General features: G+C 47.4%; 1 protein-coding gene across 1 annotated transcript in view; it reads right to left on the bottom strand.

Annotated features, from left to right (window-relative positions):
- styxl1 (serine/threonine/tyrosine interacting-like 1) overlaps window positions 1-20,248 on the bottom strand; it is a 74,604-nt gene that overhangs the window by 28,238 nt on the left and 26,118 nt on the right. Inside the window, exons 2-3 of the mRNA XM_070857360.1 lie at window positions 18,311-18,372; window positions 15,479-15,578 (exon numbers count right to left, since the gene is read on the bottom strand). Coding sequence (XP_070713461.1) covers window positions 15,479-15,578; window positions 18,311-18,372 — 162 coding nt within the window. The remainder of the gene's footprint in view (window positions 1-15,478; window positions 15,579-18,310; window positions 18,373-20,248) is intronic.

Below are 20,248 nucleotides of genomic sequence, written 5' to 3'. Positions count from 1 at the left end.
ATCTACCAGTCCAAGTTGTGAAAGACAAAGCAAACACCCCCGCCGATCGAGACGCAGAACTGTCAAGCAGTCAGACAGCTCTGAAACATCCTCCGGCCTAGAAATGATTTCCAAGATCCCAAAGTTCCGACACCAATTCCCTGTCAGACCAATGCCAAACCCTGATGCACAACAAGCTGCAGACCACCTCTCTATAGATGTCTGTGATCTTCAAACAACTATTTGATTGCTCACGCTATCCGGACAGATGGAAAGGGCAGTTAGATATTATTGGCAGGAAAAGAAAGAGGAGGGGGGAGGTGCGCCCCCAACCCGGGTCAAGACTGAATACGTGACTAGAAAGGAAGAGCCATCTCGGGAGGAAGGATCAATAGAACCGCAGTGTTGCATACAGGATTGGATGGATAAGCAAGGATACGGTTATACTAAACAACCAAACGGCCCGAGCCCTGCTAATAAACCTCCCTATTGTCCCCGGCATGGTATGGGAAGAAGCCGGGACTGGGTAAGAGGAATTGACTGTTTTAATTGTGGGCAGGAAGGACATTGGAATAAAAATTGCCCCTACCATCAGCATGGAAAAGGAAGAGGAGGAAGAGGAGGGGGGCAAGGGGGGAGAGAAGGATCTTACACTAACTTCTCCCAGAAACAACCCCTTTGGTCAATTGTCCCCCGATTGACTACGCAGTTTGATTGTGCAGGGATCCTCCCCGGACGACGAACCCATTCTGAATGAGTGGCAACCCTTTTTGATAGATACGGGAGCCTTCATGTCTTCTGTACAATCAAAGCTTAAACTCCCTGCCTCTACTGAAACACAGGAACTTTCAGGATTCCTGGGATAAATCTCGACATTCCCAGTGTCAGAACCGGTTAAAATGGGTTACCAGGAAGAATCAGTGGAACATCGAGTTGTTATCACAACCAATCTGGACTGTAACTTGATGGCTAGAGACTTCCTTTGCAAATTCCAGTTGCATTTGGAGTGTGGAGATGATGGGATTATTGTAAAACAGGAAACCCTTAAGCGGCAGTATTATATCACTAGAACCCCTCAGTGGTGGTCTCTGGACTTGCCGCAGGCACCCTATCACGTGACCCTAGCATACGATCCCAGTGGAAAGAATCAGGACCTGCAGAACTTTTATCAGGATCACGAAGGGGAAGTGAAGGGAATTCTATTAAGGGCTAGAGTGACTGGACTGGAAAGAGAGGCAGATTTTGTGGAAGTGGATAAGAATCTGTGGAAACAGCCCCTAACAATGGCACCGCATATTGCTCGTGAAGTATTAGCCCCTCACCATGCTAAAGATTTGGGAGTTATGGTACGCAAGGCCATAGATGAGGCTGACCCTACCAGCCGGGATGTGCAAATCGTAAAACATGGCCGAACAGTCCAATTTCATGGGGACCCTGAGAAGGTCTTAACGACTCTACAGCATCATACTGGCTCGGACATACCTGACTATGTGGATCCTCATGTGTGGGCAGAGGACCCCTCCCAAGTGGGTTATACTCCCATTAATTGAGATCCCAGTGCAGGGCAATGTGGACTGGCCCTCTATCCGACAGAACCCACTGAAATCACAGGCAATCCTAAACTGACCTTTCGGCACTGTACTGCAATTAATCCGGCCTGTTTTCTTACTGAGCCACCCCAAGATGAGGAAGAACCCAGTCATGATTGCTTATCTTTAATTTAAGAGGCCACATCAGTCAGGGAAGATTTAGTTGATGTACCAATGGAAGATCCAGACTGTATTCTTACTGAGCCAACCCAAGATGAGGAAGAACCCAGTCATGATTGTTTATGTATGTTGACGGAAGTACTTCTATTAATCCAGAAGATACACGAATCTCAGGATACGCCATAGTAAACCAGCAGAATCAGGTCTTGGAATCTGCTGCTTTTGAAACCGCCTATTCTGCTCAACAAGCTGAACTATTCGCCCTCACCCGAGCCTGTATCTTGGCCAAAGATCTCAAAGTCAATATCTATACCGACTCTAGGTATGCCTTTGGGGTGGTCCATGATTTCGGACAATTATGGAAAAATAGGGGATTCCTAACCTCACAGGGGAATGAGATATCTCATAAACAGTTAGTATCTGATTTGTTGCAAGCCCTCATGTTCCCCAAACGCATTGCCATTGTCAAATGTACCGCCCATACTACCGGAAATTCTCTGGTTGATATAGGGAATCGTTGTCCTGACCAAGAGGCCAAACAGGCCTCTCGTGACCAACAGATGGTAGTGCCCAAAATTATGAGTCAGACTAAAAATCCTGCGAAGGATAAGTTAGCCTCGGAAAAACCAATGCCAACCATCCAAGATGTTATAAAAGCACAGGAAGACGCTCCTGAAAAAGATAAACTGTTGTGGAAATATTATGCATGTACTTATGACAATGTTTCTAAACTCTGGACCACTCCCGCGGAACAGACTTGCATGTCTGACAAGTTGGCTCTATGAGTTATTGAATGTATGCATTTTGCTACTCATTGTGGAGCAAGGACCACAAGTGACACACTTTTGGCTACTTGGGGGCACCCTAGACTCCAGGCGCTCACCCAGAACATCAGTAGTCGTTGCCTGGTTGGCCAGCAACATAATCCAGGGAAGGGAGTCCCCTGTGATTGGGGTAAAACGCCCCTACCCGAAGGTCCCTTTGAGACATTTCAGTTGGACTACATTGAGTTGCAAAAAGTTCAGTGTTACAAATATGTGTTAGTAATAGTAGATGTGTTTAGCAGATGGATTGAAGCCTACCCTAACCTGGACAATAAGACTCAGACTGTTGTTAAGGTGTTAATGAGGGAAATTGTTCCTAGATATGAGATCTCAGCTAGACTGATGACCACCTATGTTCTTTCTCTGACTCAGGCTCTGCGACTAGTTCACAACCAGGTTCAAGATGCTCACCTCGACCTCCCAGTTTTACCCGAATTGTCCCTCGTGGCACCAGGGAAGTATGGATTCGGAAGGGATGGGAGGGGCCTTTTTAGGTGTCACTCACTACCCCCACTGCAGCCAAGGTTGAGGGGAAAAGTGCCTGGGTTCACCTGCACCACTGCAAGCTCATCACCATTTAAACAAATTTTGCTGGTTAGTCTAATTCCTGTTTCTGTTCCAGATCTCCTCTTCCCCATAGCTGAACAAGGCAGTTAAAGGAGGATCAGTTTGAACTTTTACCCATAAGACAGCCAAATACACTGACGGAGACCTGAAGAAGGGAAACGGGAAAACAGAACTCTTTTTATCAGCTAAATAATTGGACTATTTATAAGATGAGACTGTGTCTGTATGCCACTGTCTGCATAATAGTGTTGATATGACAGTTTTGGTGCATGGGAAGGAAGACAAAGGCGAGAGCTCCATGTAAACACCTTTTTGTATATGTCTTACGTTTATGCGGAAAAAGGGCACTTCACTAGATGCTGGGTGTGTTCACATATCCCTATACATTCTAAAGGGGGAATTCCTTTGCGCACCGTTCCACTGACCCTAACTGAGATTGTTAGATGGATTCAAAGAAACGATATTGGAACAGGTAGCTAACCGCACTGCTGAGGCTCTGGAGGGCATCACAGCTGAAATGGTAGCGATAAGGACCATAGCATTACAAAACCGAATGGCCCTCGATTACCTGTTAGCTGAGAAAGGGGGAATGTGTGCCCTGATAGGATCTGAATGTTGCACTTACATTCCTGATAGTTCAGAAAACATAACCCACCTTGCCGATCACATAAGGAGGGAGGTGAAAAAGTTATCCACACCAGCAAAAGAACTTAGCAGGTTTGATTGGTTTCTGGGTGGATCTTGGAGATCCTATCTAATACATGGGGCAATTGTTCTCATCATAATAATTACCTGCTGTTTGATTGTTGGTTGCCTTAACCTCTGCTGTAAAGTAATGATGACAAGGTTAGCAGACCCTCTTGTGGTCAAGGATTCCCGGGTTATGATCCAACAAACTAGAGAACTACTCAACAATGCAATACTCCTAGAATGATCCTAAATGTTATCATAGAATGATAAAAGGAGGGATGTGGATATCTGAATGGAATATATGGAATTAAGGTCAGTAAAGTAAACGGGATATATGAAAATGTATAAGCCATGGAAGAATAGCTGGGAGAATGTCAGATTGCAAATAGTGCAACATCAGCATAGCTAACAGTCTTTCACAAGGTTTCAAGTCACTAATCCTGCCAATAACATCTAATTGTAACGTGAAATAAATCTGCAGAATTGCAAGGTCTCAGCTAATAGTCACACCACTAGATTGGAACATTTAGAGGCAATGCTTGAGCTTTCAAGAAAAACATCTCATATAGATTGACTAATGAGTGGCTGAGTTAGACTGTCAATCCATTTGTATTTTGTTATCTGATTTCAAAACTGTATAACTGTTAACGCTTTACGATGTAACTTCACCTATCCGTAGGGAGTGTGTACGCTCTATCCAGAGAGTATATCTTCTGTCTGATAGGTCTTACTGGCCGGTAATAAAGACTGCTTTGTTCAAAGCACAAGAGGTATTCGACTCAGTAATTTTACTGAACCAGATTGAGGTAAAAGAATCCAGGAATTAACATTACTATATAAATGCAAGTCTTTCTTTCGTTTCTCTCTTTCTCCGTAAAGCGCGGAAGTGGGCGGTTTGGGGTCGGGTTTCAGATTTTTGAAATTTTAACATCTGACCCGACTCCAAGCCACCTGTTTTTGATTGTTAAAATTCATGCCATTGATTCCTAGAATTAGTGTTTTGGAAGTAGTAAGCTTTCAAAACAGTAAATAATATATCTTACTAAATATGATTTTCTTTTCATTATTCTGCAGTTTTTCCTTCCTTCCCTTAAAATGTGTGCACCCCAAGATGTCAGGTAGGTCACCCGCTGTGTCCTTCAATAATGCTTCCCTTTAGTCAGCCACCAGGAGAATATGAACATTTTCCCTTCTTAGGTCACTGGCCACTCTTTAGCCTCTTTCCCCGACAGCACAGTTAGAAACATAGAAATTTACAGCGCAGAAGGAGGCCATTTCGGCCCATCGTGTCCACGCTGGCCGACAAAGAACCGCACGGCCCTCGGTCAGCAGCCCTGAAGGTTACATATGAACAATGAACAATGACGGAATGGCAAAGAGCACCCAGCCCAACCAGCCCACCTCACACAATGAAACATCCTACACTCCACCCCAACCGGAGCCATGTGATCTCCTGGGAGAGGCAAAAAACAGATAAAAACCCAGGCCAATTTAGGGAGAAAAATATCTGGGAAAATTTCTCTCCGACCCATCCAGACGATCGAAACTAATCCAGGTGATCACTCTGGCCGTAGTCGATTCCCTGCAGTACTTACCATTATATCTGCGCCGGCCAACAAGAGGTTATCCAGTCTAATCTCAATTACCAGCTCTAGGTCTGTAACCCTGCAGGTTACGGCACTTTGAGTGCCCATCCAACCATCTCTTAAAAGTGGTGAGGGTTTCTGCATCCACCACTCTTCTAGGCAGCGAGTTCCAGATCCCCACAATACTCCCTCAAATCCCCTAAGAAGCCCCTCTCAAATCCCCTCTAAACCTTCCACCAACCACCTTAAAACTATACCCGCTCGTAATAGACCACTCCATCAATGGAAATAGAACCTTACTATCAACTATGCCCAGGTCCCTCAATATTTTGTACACCTCAATGAGGTCTCCTCTCAACCTCCTCTGTTCCGATGAGAACAAACCCAGTCTATCCAATCTGTCCTCATAACTAAGATTCTCCATTCCAGGCAGCATCCTAGTAAATCTCCTCTGCACCCTCTCTAGTGCAATCACATCCTTCCTATAATATGGCAACCAGAACTGCACACAGTATTCCAGCTGTAGCCTAACCAAAGTATTATACAATTTAAGCATAACCTCCCTGCTCTTATATTCTATGCCAATAAAGACAAGCATTCCGTATGCCTTCTTAACCACCTTACCCACCTGGCCTGCTGCTTTCAGGGATCTGTGAACAAGCACTCCAGGGTCCCTTTGTTCATCTACACTATTAAATGGCCTACTGCTTAATGTGTATACCCTTTCCTTATTAGCCCTCCCAAAATGCATCACCTCACACTTCTCTGAATTAAATTCCATTTGCCACTGTTCTGCCCACCTGACCAGTTGATTGATATCCTCCTGCAGCCCATGACTTTCCTCTTCATTATCAACCACACGGCCAATTTTAGTGTTGGCTGTAAACTTCTAAATCATACTCCCTATATTCAAATCTAAATCGTTGATATACACCACAAAAAGCAAGGAACCCAGTACTGAGCCCTGCGGAACCCCACTGGAAACATCCTTCCAGGTCACATAAACATCCATTAACCATTACTCTTTGCTTCCTAACTCCAAGCCAAATTTGAATCCAACTTGCCACTTTGCCCTGGATCCCATGGGCTTTAACCTTCGTGATCAGTCTACCATGTGGGACCTTATCAAAAGCTTTGCTAAAGTCCATATACACTCTATCGTACGCACTACCCTCATCGACTCTCTTGGTTACCTCCTCAAAAAATTCAATCAGGTAAGTCAAACACAATCTTCCCTTAACAAATCCATGCTGACTGTCCCTAAATGGTGATTTATCCTATCTTTCAGGATTTTTCCCAATAATTTTCCCAATAATTACTCGGCCCATCCCTTTCTCCCTTCTTAAACAAGGGTACATTAGCAGTCCTCCAATCCTCTGCCCAAATCCAAAGAGGACTGAAAAATGATGGTCAAGGCTTCTGCTATTTCCTCTTTTACTTCGCTCAACAGCCTGGGATGCATTTCATCCGCGCCTGGGGACTTATCTACTTTCAAAGCTGCTAAACCCCTTAATACTTCCTCTCACTATATTTATTTCATCCAGAATATCACACTCCTCCTCGATAGCAGTATCTGCATTGCCCCTTCCCTTTGTAAAATCAGATGCAAAGTATTCATTAAGAACCTTACCAACATCTTCTGCCTCCACACAAAGATTACCCTCATGGTCTCTAATAGGCCCTACCCTTTCTTTAGTTACTCTCTTAGTCTTAATATATTTATTGAACATCTTAGGGTTTTCCTTAATTTTACTGGCCAAGAATTTTCCGTGCTCTCTCTTAGCATTCCTAATATCCTTTTTAATTTTGCCTCTTAACTTTCTATATTCCTCTAAAGATTCTATAGTATTTAGCCATTGGTATTGACATAAGCGTCCCATTTTTTCTTTATCCTCCCCTGCAACTCTCGAGACATCCAGGAGGCTCTAGAATTATTATTACCACCCTTTTTTTTTTTTTTTTTTTTTTTAAGGGCACATGTTTTGGCCTGAGCCTTCCAGATCTCCTCCTTGAATGCCTCCCACTGTTCCGACACGGATTTACCCACAAGTAGCTGTTTCCAGTCCACTATGGCCAAATCACTCCTCAACTTAGCAAAATTAGCTTTTCCCTAATTCGGGACTTTTATTCCAGGCCTATCCTTGTCTTTATCCATAACCAACTTGGATCTGACTGAATTATGGTCACTGGCACCCAAGTGCTCTCCCACTAATACCCCTTCAACCTGCCCAGCTTCATTCCCCAAAACTAAATCCAAAACCGCCCCCTCTCGTGTTGGACTTGCTACATACTGACTAAACAAGTTCTCGTGAATGAATTTCAAGAATTCCGCACCCCCTATACCCTTCACAGTATATTTGTCCCAATCAATATTTGGATAGTTGAAATCCCCGACTATTACTGCCCTATGGTTTTTGGACTTCACAGCAATTTGCCTACATATTTGCTCCTCTATCTCCCTCCCACTGTTTGGGGGTCTATAATACACGCCCAGCAGTGTGATCACCCCTTTTTTATTTTTCAATTCGACCCATATGGCCTCATTTGATGATCCCTCTAACATATCATCCCTCCTCACTGCTGTAATAGTTTCTTTAATCAATATCACAACCGCCCTCCACCCCCCCTTTTACCCCGCCTCTCTCTCTTGGCTAAAATCCTGTAGCCAGGAATATTGATCTGCCAAACCTGCCCTTCTTTCAGCCATGTTTATGTAATGGCTATAATGTCATACTCCCAAGTATCTACCTGTGCTCTTAGCTCATCCACCTTCTTCGCTATACTCCTTGCATTATATACCATTTAGCACAGGAAGACCTCCTTGCTTGCTACTTACTAAGCCTTGTTTCCTCTGTCTTACAGATTCGCTTTCTAGATTTTTGCTATCCAATTTCTGCTTTACTTCCTTCTCTATTGAATTTGTTCTCAGGTTCCCATCCCCCTGCCAAGCTAGTTTAAACTCTCCCCAACAGCACTAGCAAAACTCCCCGTCAGGATATTGGTCCCGGCGCTGTTGAGGTGCAACCCGTCCGGTTTGTACAGGTCCCATCACCCCCAGAAGCAGTCCCAATGCCTCAATAATTTAAAGCCCTCCCTTCCTATACCAACCCTCCAGCCTCGTGTTCATCCTCTCTATCCTTCTATTCTTTTACTCATTAGCACGTGGCACCGGTAGTAACCCAGAGATTACTACCTTTAAGGTCCTACCTTTTAATTTTCTTCCTAGCTCCCTGAATTCTGCCTGTAGGACCTCAGCCCTCTTTTTACCTACCTAGCTCCCTGAATTCTGCCTGTAGGACCTCATTCCTCTTTTTATATATGTCGTTGGTCCCGATATGGACCACGATCTCTAGCTATTTACCCTCTCCCCACAGAATGCCCTGCATCCGCTCTGTGATATCCTTGACCCTGGCACGAGGGAAGCACCATACCATTCGGTAATCAAGTCTGCGGCTGCAGAAACGCCTGTCTGTTCCCCCAACTACAGAATCCCCTATCACTAGGGCTCTTTCATTCTTTGTCCCTCCCCCCTGTGCAGCTGAGCTACCCGTGGTGCCTTGGAATTGGCTCTGGCTGCACTCCCCAGAGGCACCATTGCCCTCACCGATACTCAGAAGTGAATATTGGTTTGAAAGTGAGATGGATTCACGGGGGGACTCCTGCACTAGCTGCTAAGCATTCTTACTTCATCTGGTGGTCACCCACTTCCCCTCTGTTTACACTTTTAAGCTGTTGGGTGACCACCTCCTGAAATGTGCTATCCACGTAGCTCTCAGCCTCGCACCGTATTGACACCAGCCATCGCTCCAGCTCCAAAACACGGAGCTAGAGTAGGTGAAGCTGGAGACACCTTCTGCACATATGGTTGTCTAGGCCGCGCAAAGCATCCTGGACTTGCCACATGCCACAGGATGTGCACTCCACAGGACTGAGCTGCCCTGCCATCCCTATAGTTAGCCTTATCTAGTTTAAAATCTACTTAAAAAGAAATAGAGAAAAGAGAGATACTTACCAACTCACCTCATCGGCCTCTGTGGCCTCCCGAACTCCTGACCTCCCGAACTCACTGATCTCTGTGGCCTCCCGAACTCTCGGACTCCGGGGGTCTCCCGAACTCTCGGACTCTCAAGCTCACCGAGTCCCCTCTTCAACTTCACAGTTGAAATTAGAAATTCAGCATGTGGTGAATTATGTCCACAAACCTATATCCTACCTCACTTCACTCCTCCCCACCTCCATACGTGTGTTTGCACAGTTCTCCCCTTCTCCTGAAGGCACTGAGTCACGCAGTACTTCATCTGAATTTCCATTTTTCTTGTGTCAATAGTGGCAGACTACTCAGCACGGGCTCGATGGGCCGAATGGCCTTCCGTGCTGTAACCATTCTATGAACTCTACGAGGCATCATAAATGATGCCAATCGTGTCTCCACCTGAACGTCACACAATAACAACTTATATTTATATAGCACCTTTCACATAGTAAAACATCCAGCAGGGATTGTTAAATAAGAAGGTGAGTTTTCACTGATTTTCCCCTCTCAAGTCAAGGACACAGGGGCAGTTGTAGTGATGCTGCACGCAATCTGAGATCAGTAGGCTCAGCATAGATCACACCCGCTGTAATATATGGACCCGTGAAGATGCTTATAGGTTTGTAGAGCTGTTGACCCCGAAACCTCCCTCGGGAGCCAGCGCCTCACAACTTGAGCCTCTTCTGTGAAATCCCCTCCGTGCTTTTCAGTTCTGCGCGGAGAGGTTTCCTGTATGGGCTGCTCTTGCACACTCTCCACCTTGCCATCCTCGTCTGCCGTCCGGACACGTCATGGCGCACCATCTTACCGTCTGGAGGAGGCGGGGGTCCCCAATAGACTGCTCTCTACGCGGGAATCCTCCCTCTATTTATTGTGGACTTGGCCTGGAGGGTGGTGCACGGAGCAGTCCCATGCAATAGATTTTTAAGTCGGTTCACGGACTCCCAGGCCGCCTGCAATTTCTGCGGTCTGGAGGAGTCCGTGTTCCATGTTTTTATGGAATGTGTGAGGTTGCAGCCCCTCTTCCATTCTTTAAAGGGGCTGCTCCTCAAAATCTGGTTGCACTTCAGTCCCACACTCCTGATCTTTGGGCACCCTTTGCGGAGGGGAGCAGGTAGGTCGGAAGGCCTCCTCATAGGACTGATCGTAGATCAGCCGATCCAGGCAGCGGGCGGTCGAGGGGGTCTTCCGCGCTTACATCCGAGCCAGGGTGTCCCTGGAGATGGAGCACGCGGTGCCCACCGGTAACGCTTGCAGCCTTCCGCGAAAGGTGGGCGCCGGAGGGATTGGAATGAATCATCACCCCCGGCAACCAAATTTTAATTTGATTTTAATGTCTAAAGTTTAATTTGTTTAATTTGCCGGTTTTAGTGCTCCCCACCCCATTTTAGCCATGGGGCACTTGTATAATTTGTTTTTCGGTGCCCTCGGGAAAAAAAACCCAAAAAACAAGGGGGGCACTTGTTTGAAAGTGTTTGGAATGTGTCCCCTCCCCCCCCACTTAATAGGGGCACTTGATTTAATTGTTTAACTGTTTTCTACAAAAATAGTTATAGAGCTGTTAACCCCGAAACCTCTCTCGGGAGCCACAGCCTCACAACTTGAGCCGTCTCGGGGAAATCCCCTCCGTGCCCTTCAGTTCTGTGCGGAGGGGATTCCTGTTCGGGCTGCTCTTGCACACTCTCCACCTTGCCAACCTCATCTGCCGTCCAGACACGCCATGGCGCACCATCTTGCCGTCTGGAGGAGGCGGCGTCCCCAATGGAGTGCACTCTACATGGGAGTCCTCCCCCTATTTATTGGGGACTTGGCCTGGAGGGTGGTGCACGGAGCAGTCCCGTGCAATAAGTTTTTAAGTTGGTTCACGAACCGCCTGCAATTTCTGCGGTCTGGAAAAGTCCGTGTTCCTTGTTTTTATGGAATGTGCGAGGTTGCAGCCCCTATTCCACTATTTAAAGGGGCTGTTCCTCAAATTCTGGTTGCACTTCTGTCCCACACTCCTGATCTTTGGCCATCCTGTGCGGAGGGGAGCGGGCAGGTTGGTAGGACTGCTCCTGGGCACGGCCAAGGATGCCATCAGCCGGTCCAGGCAACGGGCAGTCGAGGGGGTCGTTCAGCCCGACTGCCTGCCTCTCTTCTGCGCTTACATCCGAGCCAGGGTGTCCTTGGAGATGGAGCACGCGGTATCCACCGGTACGCTCGCGGCCTTCCGTGAGAGGTGGGCACCGGAGGGACTGGAGTGCATCATCACCCCCGGCAACCAAATTTTAATTTGAACCATTTCCTAAGTTTTATTTGTTTAAGCTTGGCGGTTTTAGTGCCACCGCCCCCTTTTAGCCAGGGGGCACTTGTATAATGTGAGTTTTTCATGCCCCCATAACCCCCCCCCCCCTGAAAAAAAAAACTAAGGGAGTACTTGAAAAGTTCTTGGGAGTGTGCACCCCCCCACCCCTCGTTTAATCAGGTGGCACTTGATTTGTGTCAAAACAAAATAGTTGTAAATCTGGGAGTCATCCGACCGCCATGCAGGGGCTGCCTGTCTTTTACCAGGAACTCATCAGGATCTGGAACAAAGTCGCCACCAAGCGCAGCTCTCCCCCGTCTGGAGTGGCGGCTGTCCTTTGGGAACCACTGCTCAGGAATCTGTACCTCCACGAGCGTAGTTTTAAGTGACAGGCGGATGAGAGGGCTGCGTTTGACAAGGTGACCAGGGTCAGGGACCTACTTGATGGCGGAGGAGCGGGCTGTATGGCGGAGGAGGAGCTTGCATGGCGCCTATTCTGGACCAACGTCCGGCACGCAGCCAATGCCATCGATTCGCTAAAAACAGCGCTGGGCTCTGACTCCACGAGGTGCGTCGAGGAGGCTCAGGCACGTGGGATGATCCCATCCGAACTGACCCCCGTCCGGACGGAATTCCTCATCGGCGCCAAGCACCGAAACCTCCCTCTGGAGCCGGCGCCTCACAACCTGAGCCTCCTCCAGGAAATCTTCTCCGTGTCCTGTATGGGCTGCTCTTGCACACTCTCCAATTTGCCATCCTCGTCTGCCGTCCGGACTCGCCATCTTGCCGTCCGGAGGAGGCAGGGGTCCCCAACGGAGTGCTCCCTACGCGGGAGTTCTCCCTCCATTTATTGGGGACTTGACCTGGAGGGTGTTTCACATTTTTATTGAATGTGCGAGGTTGCAGCCCCCCCTATTTGCAGGGGCTGCTCCTCAAATTCTGGTTGCACTTCAGTCTCACACTCCTGATCTTTGGGCACCCTGTGCGGAGGGGAGCGGGCAGGTCGGACGGCACTTGGCATGGCCAAGAGGGCCATCAGCCAGTCCAGGCAGCGGGCGGTCGTTCAGCCCGACCGCCTGCCTCTTTTCCATGGTATCCCTGGAGATGGAGCACGCGGTATCCACCGGTACGCTCACAGCCTTCTGTGAGAGATGGGTGCCGGAGGGACTGGAGTGCATCATCACCCCCAGCAACCAAATTTTAATTTGAACCACGTCTAAAGTTTTATTTGTTTAAGTTTGTCGGTTTTAGTGCCCCCCCCCACCCCCCCCGCCCTGCCATTTTAGCCAGTGGGCACTTGTATAATGTGTTTTTTAGTGCCCCTAAAAAAAAAAACCAAAAGCCCCAAAAAAATAAGGGGGCACTCTAATCAGGGGATATTTGATTGTTTCTACACAAAATAGTTGTAAACCTGGGAGGCATCCGGACCGCCATGCGGGGGGCTGCCTGCCTTTTACCAGGAACTCATCAAGTCTGGAACAGAGTTGCCGCCAAGCGCAGTTCTCCCCTGTCTGGAGTGGCGGCTGTCCTTCAGGAGCCGCTGCTCAGGATTCCGTGCCTTCACGAGCGCAGTTTTAGGTGGCAGGCGGACAAGAGGGCTGGGTTTGGAAAGGTGACCAGGGTCAGGGGAGGAGCTGGCACGGCTCCTATCCTGGGCCAACGTCTGCCGCACGGCCAATGCCATCGAGTCGCTAAAACCAGCACTGGGCCCAGACTCCACGAGGTGAGTCGAGGAAGCTCAGGCACGTGGGATGATCCCATCCGAACTGACCCCCGTCCGGACGAAATTCCTCATCAGCGCCAAGCACCGAAACCTCCTTCGGGAGCCTCACAACTTGAGCCTCCTCCTGGAAATCCCCTCCGTGTCTTTCTGTTCTGTGCGGAGGGGTCTCCTGTATGGGCTGCTCTTGCACACTCTCCACTTTGCCATCCTCGTCTGTCATCCGGACAGGCCATGGCGCACCATCTTGCTGTCCGGAGGAGGCGGGGGTCCCCAATGGAGTGCTCTCTATGTGGGAGTCCTCCCTTTATTTATTGGGGACTTGGCCTGGAGGGTAGTGCACGGGGCAGTCCCGTGCAATCGGTTTTTAAGTTGTTTCACGGACTCCCAGGCTGCCTGCAATTTCTGTGGTCTGGAGGAGTCCGTGTTCCATGTCTATGTTCAAAGTGTGAGGTTGCAGTCCATCTTTCAATATTTGAAGGGGCTGCTCCTCAAATTCTGGTTGCACAGTCCCCAATCCTGATCTTTTCGCACCCTGTGTGGAGGGGAGCGGGTAGGTCGGAAGGCCTCCTCGTAGGGCTGCTCCTGGGCATGGCCAAGGGGCCATAAACTGGTCCAAGCAGCGGGTGGTCGAGGGGGGTTGTTCAGCCCAACTGCCTGCCTCGCTTCCGTGGTTACGTTCGAGCCAGGGTGTCCCTGGAGATGGAGCACGCGGTGTCCACTGGTACGCTCGCGGCCTTCCTTGAGAGGTGGGCATCGGAGGGACTGGAGTGGATCATCACCCCCAGCAACCAAATTTTAATTTGATTTAAGGTTTCGTTAAAGTTTAAAATGTTAATTTGTGGGTTCTAGTGCCCTTGCCGAAAGGGGGCATTTGATTTACGTTTCAACAAAAATAGTTGTAGAGCTGTTGAGTTGGGAGTGGCTCAACAAGACTCAATAAAACCCCGACCAGTTGGGTTCAGGGGATCCACGATGAGGCAGGTGGTTATGAACCTGATGGATGAACTGGTAATGTGTAGTGTGATTGTTAAACCTTTGCTAATAAACCAACAAGTTCTTAATAACAATGTGTTGCTATGAATTCTTAAACAAAGAACCCACAAAGCAAACACATTACACCCGCGATTCAGAGGAGCCTGAAATAGGCAAATCTCCACCCCATCAGTGGCCGAGGAGCCGGCTAAAAATGTTTAAATAAACCAGAAACAGAAGATCCGCCAGGATCAGGGGCCCAGCTGTGTGGTGGCAGGTGTACGTCTCACCATGCTGAACATATGTCCAAAGTGGAAGATCTGGCCTATTATTTCTTGGGTAGGAAAAGCTGGAACATAGGTGACCATTTGCTTTCAGGCCTCCTAATTCACGGAAGCAGAGCGTGAAACAGAGACGATTCCACAAAATAGAAAAGCCAAATTACAATTTTGTGCTCAGGTTAGACTATGTTGTGTTAATTAGTATTTCTTTCCTCTTTTCTAGCAAGGTTTCTACCCGGGGAATGATTCCATGGGCAGTGGTTGCCATCCATTATCTTTCCCTAGTGGCCTTTATTCATGAATGAGCCTCGATAATGAGCATCTGCAAGCTTTCAGCCATAGGTGGCAGCAGAGCCAAGGGGGATCCTGTACTCAGGTGGCGCCCACAATTCCCGTAGGAGCTCTTTGATAGTGATCAGGAGCAGGAACCCTGGTTGGTTTCTCCATTCCTAACCCAGAGGCACACAGGGCAACAATAGCACCCGTACCACCACCTTGTCTGAGACCAGCCAACTCAACACAGATCAGGAATAAAACCTGAGACCGAATGGATATTATGGCTCAGTTACTCAATGGATAAGCTCACGGAGGCATCAGGGGAGTCAGTATCGTTTTAAATACATGAACATAATTAGGTTGAAATTCATCTTGGTCAATGGCACAAAATGGGTTGTACTGCACGGCTGTTATACACCCCACCCATTATTTAGTTTCCTTCACGGAATACCCCTTTTTACGCTACCGCTCGAGATGAAATTCTACCCCAAGATTACTAAAGCTCTTTAGTTTATCTGGACCTTTACAGCTACATATGCTGATTATATATTTACCTTCTGTATCGAGTGATTTTGTGTGCCCATCATATACCACACAATACTTTACACACTCGAGCTCTACATCCTGTGGCATCAAATAATTTCCAACCGCATCCTGCAAAGCAACAATAATGACTAAATTATGTGTATAAAATAGAAAGCATGGGAAGATTAGGGGACTATTACTAACATTACACTGTACCATTCTGAGTACCCAATAATTCAGTTCAAGCAACAGTCAGGATTATAAATAGCTGGCTGCTTCAGACTGGAAGCCAGGACTAGTAAGGAGACCAATTTTGTTGAATCATCCATGTGTTCGCTGTCAGATATTGCCTTAGTGCATTACACTCGCTAGCGACTAGCAAGAACGGTACGGTTACTGCCAGCAAAAAATGCTTCTTACAAAGCAGGTTTTTAATTATATTTGGTGCAATAAGATTACACAATCCTCAAAAGTTGCATTTCCTTCATGAGAAAGCAAACTCCAGCAGTGGATTGGTTTAATTTATTAATTTCTTACTTTTATCTCCAGTTAATTATTGAGAACTCTAACATTTTGTAGTTCTCTGGTCAGAGCTCTTTAAGTTCACCCATTTACACCACTTGCATAACACAAATAAGAAATAGGAGCAGGAGTAGGCCATACGGCCCATCAAATCTCCTCCGCCATTCAATAAGATCACAGCTGGGCTTTTACTTCAACACCACTTTCCCGACCTATCCCCATATCTCTTGATTTCCTTAGTGCCCAAAAATCTATCGATCTCAGTCTTTAATACACTCATTGACTGAGCATCCACAGTCCTCTGGGATAGAACATTTCAAAGATTCATAAGCCTCCAAATGAAGAAATTTCTCCTCGGCTCAGTCCTAAATGGCTGACCCCTTATTCGGAGACCATAACCCCTAGTTCTAGATTCTCCAGCCAGGACATTTGGAAAAGCAAAATTTGGTCAGGCAAAGTCAGCATGGATTTATGAAGGCGAAGTCATGTTTGACAAATTTGCTGGAATTCTTTGAGGATGTAACAAACAGAGTGGATAAAGGGGAACCAGTGGATGTGGTGTATTTGGACTTCCAGAAGGCACTTGACAAGGTGCCACACAAAAGATTACTGCACAAGATAAAAGTTCACGGGGTTGGGGGTAATATATTAAGCATGGATAGAAGATTGGCTGACAAACAGAAAACAGAGAGTCGGGATAAATGGTTCTTTCTCTGATTGGTAATCAGTAACGAGTGGGGTGCCGCAGAGATCAGGGCTGGGACCCCAACTATTTACAATCCATATTAACGATTTGGAAGAGGGGACTGAGCATAACGTAGCCAAGTTTGCTGATGATACAAAGAGGGGAGGAAGGGCAATGTGTGAGGAGGACATAAATAGGCTGCAGGAGGACATAGGCAGGCTAAGTGAGTGGGCAAGAATTTGGCAGATGGAGTATAATGTTGGAAAGTGTGAGTTCATGCACTTTGGCAGAAAAAAATCAAAGAGCAAGTTATTATTTAAATGGAGAAAGATCGCAAAGTGCTGCAGTACAGCGGGACCTGAGGGTACTTGCGCATTAAACACAAAAAGATAGTATGCAGGTACAGCAAGTGATCAGGAAGGCCAACGGAATCTTGGCCTTTATTGCAAAGGGGATGGAGTATAAAAGCAGGGAAGTCTTGTTACAGCTGTACAGGGTATTGGTGAGGCCACACTTGGAATACTGCATGCAGTTTTGGTTTCCATATCTACGAAAGGATATACTAGGGGTAGTTCAAAGAAGGTTCACTAGGTTGATCCTGGGGATGAGGGGGTTGACTTATGGAGGAAAGGTTGAGTAGGTTGGGTATCTATTCATTGGAATTCAGGAGAATAAGAGGTGATCTTATAGAAACATATAAGGTTCTGAGAGGGCTTGATAAGGTGGATGCAGAGAGGATGTTTCCACTGGGGGAGACTAGAACTAGAGGGCATGATCTTAAGATAAGGGGCTGCCCATTTAGAACTGAGATGAGGAGAAATTTCTTCTCTGAGGGCTGTGAATCTGTGGAATTTGCTGCCTCAGAGAGCTGTGGAAGCTAGGACATTAAATAAATTTAAGTCAGAAATAGATAGTTTCTTAAACGAAAAGGGGATAAGGGGTTATGGGGAGCGGGCAGGGAAGTGGAGCTGAGTCCATGATCAGATCAGCCATGATCTTATTGAATGGCGGAGCAGGCTCGAGGAGCCTTATGGCCTACTCCTGCTCCTACTTCTTCTGCTCTTATGTTCTTATGAGAAACAGACTCTCTCAGCATCCATACATTGATGCAACATCGCATCTCCATCTGTTTTTGTCGAACTGTGGAACTTTGAATTGTGTTTGCATTGTGGACCTAGATGATAAGAAGCCTCAATTTTCCGCATTCTTATATTAGATTTTGTTGAATTTCAGCTAGGCTCAGAGTCCGAAGGTCATAGGTTCAAGCCCCACTCCCGGCTTTGAGCACATTGCCTAGGTTGACACTGCAGTACAGTACTGGGTGAGATGTTAACCCAAGGTCCATCTGCCAGCTGAGGTGAACAGAAGAGACCTCATGGCACTAGTTGAAGAAAAACATGGAGTTCTTCCAAAGTTAGGACCAAAATTGCTCTCTGAATTAAAACCACCTATACAGGTTAACTGGTTATCCATCCATCATGGGACCTGATGTGAGCCAACTGGCTGTCGTGTTTGCCCCACATATAAACAGTGACTATACTTTAAAAGTAATCCATTGGTTGTAAAGCAATTTGAGATGTCTTGATGACGTGATAAGATGATTTATATAAATTCAAGATTGCTTCTTTCATCAGACAGAAAAAAAACACATTACCGTTTTTGCTCTCTTGGCTGTTATCACGTGACTTTCATCATATTGATATTTGCTTCGTACGTCTGTAATAATAAATTTGAAAAAGCTGGATTGAATAAGGATTTACATTACAAAAAGACTGGTAAGTTCATGCTGTGTCAGACAATTAAAGGCGGCATAAGATGTTTTGTTTGCTTCTAAAAAGTCTGATGTTCAATATTTTGTAATGTGTACTAACAGATTTCACATGGCATTGCTCATGGTTTATAAATATAGGGAGTGAAATTCGATTAGACCCAAAAATGAGGGGAGCGCAGGCGCGATCTGCCTGTGCTCGTTCAAGGTGGTGCAGGCAGCATGCAAAATTTGAGCTGTGATCGTTTACATGATTGGAGTGCTAAGCTCAGCGCTAAATGCATTGCTGGTTGGCTTAGTGCTCAAGCAGGTGGTGGGGGGGGGGGGGTGGGAGCCAATATCGGGTGCAGTCTACTGGGGAATAACATTTTGCCTAGGCTCTCAGCACTTCTTAAAGAGGTTGTTGCGTTATTGCCGAAGCACCTCATTGTCCCTCGGAATGCAGCCATGGCTCGACAAGGAAGAGAAAGGGCAAGGATACTCTCAGATGCGGCACTGGACGTCTTGGTCCTGGGAATGCAAAGAAGCAGCAGCATGGGGGGGTGGTGGCAGGAAGCCTTACAGGCAGCACGGCAAAAAGCAATAGGAGGAGATAGCAGAAGCCGTCATTGCCACGTGTGTGGTGCCCAGGACCTGGATCCAGTGCCACAAAAAGTTTAATGACCTCAGACGAGTGGTCAAGGTAAATGAATGTATGGCAGATCCCACTAACTGCACCACGAACCTCACACATTGCTCAATGCACCACACCCCGATCACTCACCTACCAACATTCTCCAGCAATCGCGACTCATACCTCAATTACAGCTTCACCTCACCCTCACACATTTACCACTGCTGCGAGCCTCATACCCACATCTCACACCTTGCACACGCTGCCAGCTATTCATCCATGACATCCTAAACACAATGCATCACACGCGCCGATACACTTCCCTTTCTCTTGCAGGTCAAGGTGGCTCATAACATTTGTGAGCAGTAGCAGACAGGCAGAGGGGAGGCAGGTCTTCGGAACCTCACTGAGCTGGAGGAGACGGTGCTGGAGATAATTGGAGGGACCATCACTGAGGCCGTAGCGAGCGGCGAGTTTGGAAGTATTACTGATGACGGTAAGCTCATAACTAATCCTGCTTCTTACATCCTACAGTCCCCTCATAGCACAATCTCTTCTCACTCGCAAGCTGCTGATGGTGCAAGTCTGCACATCTTGCTTCCCCCACCCCGCTCCCCCCCACCCACCACAACCCGACCCGTGTACTTTCTCCTTTCAGATACCAAGAGCTGTCAGCAGCCCAGTCTGTCCCCAACGTAGTAGAGGAGAAGAGTAAAGGAGAAGAGGCATTGTCACTTGATCGGACACTCCTAGACACCAACTCAGAACATGGCACTGTGCGGACTTTAGAGGGTAGTATAGAAGCGGGATCTGCACGTGGTGAGTCACCGGGCACAAGTGGGCTGCAGCCAGGGCAGGCGGAAAGGGTAGCTTGAGTGCCAGCTGCCCAGAGGGCGAGCTCCCACTTGAGTTCTGCTGCACAGGACTCAGACGGTGACTTCGATGGGGCAGCCTTCAGAAGCAGGGTGATGGGCATGCACACAGAAGTACTTGGCGCAATGGCAAGCCTGCTAGAAAGCCTCTCGTCAGTGTCAAGGAGCATGGAGGAGTCCAGCTTCAACATTGCACAGGGCTTTGCGCAGAGCTTGGAGCCCATGAGGCAGTGGAAGTGCAGCCTGCTCTCGTGCAGTTTCAGTTTGTTGCCACGCAAGCTCGGACTGCTCTCATGCAATCTCAGCTTGCTGCCATGCAAGCCGAGACTGATGCCAATG

This window comes from Pristiophorus japonicus, chromosome 16 (genome assembly GCF_044704955.1).
Source record: "Pristiophorus japonicus isolate sPriJap1 chromosome 16, sPriJap1.hap1, whole genome shotgun sequence".
Taxonomy (NCBI): Eukaryota; Metazoa; Chordata; class Chondrichthyes; family Pristiophoridae; genus Pristiophorus; species Pristiophorus japonicus.
This window is presented reverse-complemented; position numbering and strand designations above follow the sequence as displayed.